Here is a 6,000-nt window from a genome sequence, read left to right on the forward strand (position 1 = left end):
CATCTCTACCTAGGTGGATTAACTAGGTGAACCATGGCTTTCAAAGAAATTTCGGTAATCATCGAGACCATTGTTGTGGGATGATTCGTAGTAGAGTCCATAAAGACAAAGTCGTTCCTTGCCTTTCGTAAGTGCCAACAAACCCATGCTAACAAGCTTTCAAAGCCAAGGGAGCAGAAGTTGGCAACTAGCTTACAAGCCTTGGCGATGACGGGGATGCAGGTTACCAAAGGTGGTGAGAAAAAAAGTTCAATTCTATTTTATTACTTGTTTCGCCCCCCCAAAAAAAATTGTTTGGTTGAGAAAATAAATAAAAGAATAGGTATCTTAATTTATTTTGCTTTCACGTATAAATAAGGAATTTGAATATTCAAAGTTTGGAACCTGATTAGATTTTATTCAAATATATTTTTACTCGTTTACATAATTAAAAAATCCTATGTAATTAGCATATTTGGATAATATATAGAAAATAAACAATAATATCATTTTGAAATACAAATGCTTCCCAAATATTTTTAAGAAAAATTACATCAACAGTACTTAATTTTTTTAAAGTTACATAATAGTTACTAATGTTATCGAGATATTACATTTTGGTCTCTTGTTTGTTAATCTGTTAACCTTTGTTAAAGGGATAGCATGACATGTTAATTCAATGGTTAATAATTAACTAACCATCTGAACTATAACTAAAATATTATTTCAATATTTTAACATTTTTTGAACAATAAATCAAACTAATAAAATATCATAAAAATATTTAAAATTTATAAAAAAATAAATTTATAATTTATAAAAATAAAAAATATTCTAAAAAACCATAAATATTACCAACATTATAAATTATAAAAAAATTATAAATATTTGTAATATTTATTACAAATATTACAAAAATCAAAGTTACCTTAAGTCTCTATGAGTAGTAATCTCTACAAAGACTGGTAACAGAGAAACAATTAGACACACATGATCCTTATGTATTATCGTTACGAAAACTAATCGCTGGACAACGCAGATGTGAAATAGAAGATATTGAACGTTGGATGACTAAAATGTAATTTTAAACAAAACTTAGGACTGTTGATATAGTTTACTCATATTTTTGTTATCTTAAGAAAATGGAAGACTTGCAGCAGAGTGTCATGAAAATACTAATAAGCCAATAATTCCAAAAGGAAAAACAAAGAGTGTATCATAGAAAATGTCACTCCTCAGAAAACAACAATCTCCATCGTTGTAATTAACAAAGACGTTTTCTTAATCCGTAAGTGAAATTAAAAATCTCCAAAACTGCCACCTTGAATCGGGAAAACAGAAGTCGATGGTGAAGAACAAGACTGTGCGCGAGAGCCTATTGAAGTTGATGAAACTAGAGGGTTTTGGACCAAGCTATCATGACATTGGGAGTGAAGAATTGTCGGGATGGAAAAGGGTGTTGGGAGAATCAAAAATGGGCAACAAGGTTGTGGTTAGATTGGAAGGAGGTGATCGGAGTTTGACATTTTCAGGGAAGTTGAGCTTGGCTTTGCTGCCTCTGAAACCAAGGGCTGCTTCATCGTAGGCCATAGCAGCAGCCTCAGCTGTGTCGAAGGTGCCTAACCAAACCCTAACAGCTTTAAAAGGGTCCCTTATTTCGGCTGCCCATTTTCCCCATGGCCGCCTTCTCACTCCCCTATATCTTCTCCCTGCCTCTTCTTTGTACTTCTCATTGCTCTTGTATTCGTATGTTGGAGCCAATTGTGCTCTGGTGTTTGCCTCTGCCTCAGTATCTGGGTAGAACAATTATATTCATAAATTGGATTTGGATGATGGATGTAGAAAAAATTATGGTTTGAAGAAAAATATGGCTAAAAGTAATTGGAAACATTTAATGAGATGATATTATTTACTATATTGACACACATCAAAGGTTGAATTTATTACGAAATGAATAGTTTTATCCTTAATAAAGAAATGGTCTTTTTTGAAAAATGAACTGAATTTTTACTTTTACTTTTACTTTAATTCCAAGAAAAATTGCAAGAAGAGAAAGAAGAAGAAGAAAAAAGAGAAAACAAAGGCGGCAAGCAAAATAGAGGTAGCAACAATGGCAACATCCATGGCAGTGCCAAGGGTCAGGGACCTTAAAAATGCCATAGCTTTTGTTTGGCATCTCTATTTCTTCTCTTCTTCTTCTTCTTCTTCTTCTTCTTCTTCTTCTTCTTCTTCTTATTCTCCTCCTCCTCCTCCTCTTCTTCTTCTTCTTCTTTTTCTTCTTCTTCTTTTACTGTTAACTAGCCACGGTTGATAGCTCAAATTGTAAAGTATTTGTATCAGATGCTTTGGACATAGAATCTGCCATGGTTTAGGGATAAAACGATGTGGTTGTTTCTGTCGCAATCAAGTTCAAACCGATGGTTGTTACCGTTAGGAGGTTGGGTTGGTAATTGAAAAAGGTACTTCATTGTGACATTTCCACAAACAGTTGGGTTGCAATATTTGTATTTGGTTTTGGCGACACAAGGTTCCGAGAATTGAAGTAAAATAACAACAGCAGCCACAATGGCATAGATTGGAAGATATGATTTGGGTTTAGGCATGGCAGAATCTAGATGGGGAGAGATTGGAAGGTAGAGAAGGAGACAAAAGAGATTGATAGTAGATTGAAGCAAATCACCATCTTTGAAAACAGAGAAAGTAGAATGTTTGTGGCCACGTCAGCTAATTGGGTTTCCACTGTGACTAGTTAATTGGTCATGTCTGCTAGTTAATGAGCCACGTCACCTGTCTCATTACACTTGTAACAGAAAAATAAATCACTAATTTATATAAAAGGTACTACTCTTTATTAACTTACTAATCTAGCATAAATATTTGTGTAAAAAAGGAATAGGGAAAGCACAGATAAGTAAATTTCACTCCTTTCATCGCCCCTTCATTATCCGTCTATGAGTGAAACCAAGTTTCATATACAAGCTTTCATATGTTTTTATCTCCACGATGTCTTTTGCACTCCAATTAAATATTTGCCTATTTTAGTCCTTAAATTTATATTATTTATCAAAATACCTCAAAACAGATAAATATGTCAACCTTTGTTAATTTAACTGACATGTCACATGTATGCCACATCACCAATTAATTAATTTTTTACAATTAAATAATAATTTTTTTATAAATTTTATATTTTTTTAAAATCATTTTTAATATTTTTATAATTCATTTTAAATTTTAAAAATTTAAAGAATTAATTAGTTGTTGTTGTGGCATCCACGTGAGAATCCATATGTATGTCACGTTATCAAAGTTAACAAATGTCCAAATAAATTAAATAAAAATAAAGATTAAATAAAGAGCTAAAATAACCAATTTTATAAAATCAAAGGTCCAAATAAATTATTATGACTTATATAAATATGTCATGGCTCAGAAAATCACCAAAAAATTAATATCACATCAACAAATATTAAATTATATTTAAAAAAATTATTTAGTAGAGTTATAACTGAAAATATTAGCTAATTATTTTATTATTTTTAAATTAAAAATAAAATAAAATAACAAAAATATTTTGTTTAAAAATTAGTTAAATACTTAAAATTATCTTTTTTTTACATATAATTATAATTTTTATAAATACAAATTATTTAGTATAATTATAGCTGAAAAATATTAGTTAATTATTATATTATTTTTAAGGAAAAAATAAAGGTAAAATATAAATAAAAAGTTAAATACTAGCAAATTTTTTTTTTGTAAAAATGTAACTCTAATTTTTTTAAAAAAATAAAGATAATAATTTTCGACTAAAACCTATGAGTAAATTTTATTTAGTGAAAAAAATAGTGTCTTCCCTGGGATACAAGAACATAATCTTTTAATCTAAACTTGTTTGGAGTAATGGTAGATGGAAACGGTTTAAACCTTGTCATAAAAATTAAACATTTTTATATCTATATCACCCAGATTATATGAATTTTCCATTCTGCAAGTTGCTTACCCTGTACACCAGCAGAATATGAGTATCCTCCTCCTCGACGTCGGAAATTCCCTCCTCTGCTGCCACTGCTACTGCCTTCTTTTTCTTTTACTTCTAGTTGTTCCCTTCCTCTCTTTTGCCGACTACGTCTCCATGAGGAAGCAGCACCGTTATCACCAATACAAGAACCAAAACCATCTAAGTTTTCATTATCTGCTACAGGCTCCTCACCAGCTACCACATGAGTCAAAGCTGAAACCACAGCCCGCATCTCCCTTTCCCTTCTAACCGACGACGACGACCATGACCCTTCTTCTCTCTTCATTATATATATGCGCCTGATTCTTCAACAACTGTTGCTTGCTTGTCACCGGCTCTCTCTTCCTTTTTTGCTACCTTTTTTTTTTTTCCTTTTTAACAATCATCTAAAACTAATTATTACATGCAAAAATCTCTCTTAAACAACTTAACTAACTTTCTACCTCTTTAGTTCAGCAGCAAAGAAATAGAAGACGGTTAAATAGGCAATGTCTCAAAATTGGTCGTCTTTAATATCAGTAGACTCGACGTGCAAAACTTTAAAATAATGGGTAACGTGAGAATAAAAGAGTAGAAAAACATTCTTCTTTTAATAAGGAAAATTTCAATCCTTCGGTGATGAATGACGTGGCTTTTGTGATTAGAGTACAGAGTGGCCTTTTGTTAACCGCTGACCCAAAGTCGATGCAAACTATACCAAAAACGCGGTTAGCCAGGTAGAGAAGGTGAACAACATACTTAGGAAATTTGTAAAATGCGTATATACTTGTGAATTTCGAAAATTAATAAATTCAACTCTCTAAACGAAATTAAGTGTTTATACTCTTTTAAAGTGAGCAAATAAAACATGCTTTTATCCTTTGGTTTTTTATTTTATTTTAAAGTCTCTTTAAAATTATGAAATTATATTATATAACACAATTATAAAATTACACTTTATTCCTTTAAAATTTTTAATTTAACTTTAAAACCTAAGGAAAATTTCTGGTTTTGCACGTATTTGATGATATATTTTACTACCATACCTCGTTTCTTCATCATCTGTGATGGCAATAATGTTAGAACTATTTCTTGTTCATATTGCCTCATCTCTCAATTCTTTGTGAGCACAAACAAGCAAGAACTTAACGTTTTTCATGGGGATTTTGTTTCTTTTCATTTAAACTATTTACATCTGGTACATATTATTATCAACAAAGAACTTGTTGAGGGTGAGTCGGCTTCTTTGGGAGCAGTTTTCAAAGTGTCATCCATTGGGAAATTGACCGGACCCCCAACAACCAAAGCTATTGTCCTTGTGTCGAGGTTTTGTCCTTAGCTTTCGCAAAAAGCCATGTACGGTTCACAGAGAGGAAGCGCTTTGGTTGATGGTTACTACAAGACTCAAGAATGGTAATAGTATTGGGTGTGTGAATAATTATTAAGCAACCTGAGCGCGGGGTGACTCGAACCACCAACCTGAGGCTTATAGCTCACTCACTTGCAACCATGGTACCACTTGGTTTCGATAAGGACGACAAATTTTAGATTTTCTATAAGTGGTTGGGGTTTCTGATGGGATTTGCAACGAGGTTCACTAGCTATGGCTAAGGTTGAGTTTTTTTTTTGTTTAGGTGGAAAATTTCATTGCATGTTCCAAAAAACAATTGACACGTGTTTATCTTTTTAATTTTAATTTTTCTTGAAATAAATACTCAAGAAATTGATATCTTATAAAACTTAGCGCAAAATGTTTTAGAATTTTATGCTAACTTGTAGAAGTCTATAAAGGATTTATCTCATGAGCATCATATGAAGGTTTTTGTGTGTGGTCACTATTTTACCTTCAGTCATGGTAAAATTAATGTTTTCTTACATCATCAATGTATCAATAATATTGAGTTAAAGGAGACTCATAATGAACTTGTTGCCTACAACATCTTTGAAACATTTGTTTCTTTCATTCTTTGAAGAAGAAGGTGTACTCAGTTTGTTCATTAAGCCCCAATAGGATCAGATAT

The 6,000-nt window shown here is 31.8% G+C and overlaps 1 protein-coding gene across 2 annotated transcripts; it reads right to left on the bottom strand.

Annotated features, from left to right (window-relative positions):
• Nucleotides 1-1,152: 1,152 nt before the first annotated feature.
• LOC107914869 (ethylene-responsive transcription factor ABR1) lies at nt 1,153-4,543 on the bottom strand. 2 transcript variants are annotated; one of them, XR_005903189.1, is made up of 2 exons: nt 2,126-3,138; nt 1,153-1,772 (listed from the first exon to the last, which is right to left on the bottom strand). XR_005903189.1 is itself a non-coding variant. In XM_016843915.2 (2 exons), the coding sequence occupies exons 1-2, from the start codon at nt 4,284-4,286 to the stop codon at nt 1,396-1,398; spliced, it is 681 nt and encodes a 226-aa protein (XP_016699404.1). In that variant the 5' UTR covers nt 4,287-4,543; the 3' UTR covers nt 1,153-1,395. The 2 variants fall into 2 exon arrangements, 1 of the variants encoding a protein (XP_016699404.1); XM_016843915.2 differs by lacking the exon at nt 2,126-3,138 and adding an exon at nt 3,983-4,543.
• Between the last annotated feature and the right edge of the window lie 1,457 nt (nt 4,544-6,000).

Source organism: Gossypium hirsutum, chromosome A10, assembly GCF_007990345.1.
Source record: "Gossypium hirsutum isolate 1008001.06 chromosome A10, Gossypium_hirsutum_v2.1, whole genome shotgun sequence".
NCBI classification, from domain to species: Eukaryota; Viridiplantae; Streptophyta; class Magnoliopsida; order Malvales; family Malvaceae; genus Gossypium; species Gossypium hirsutum.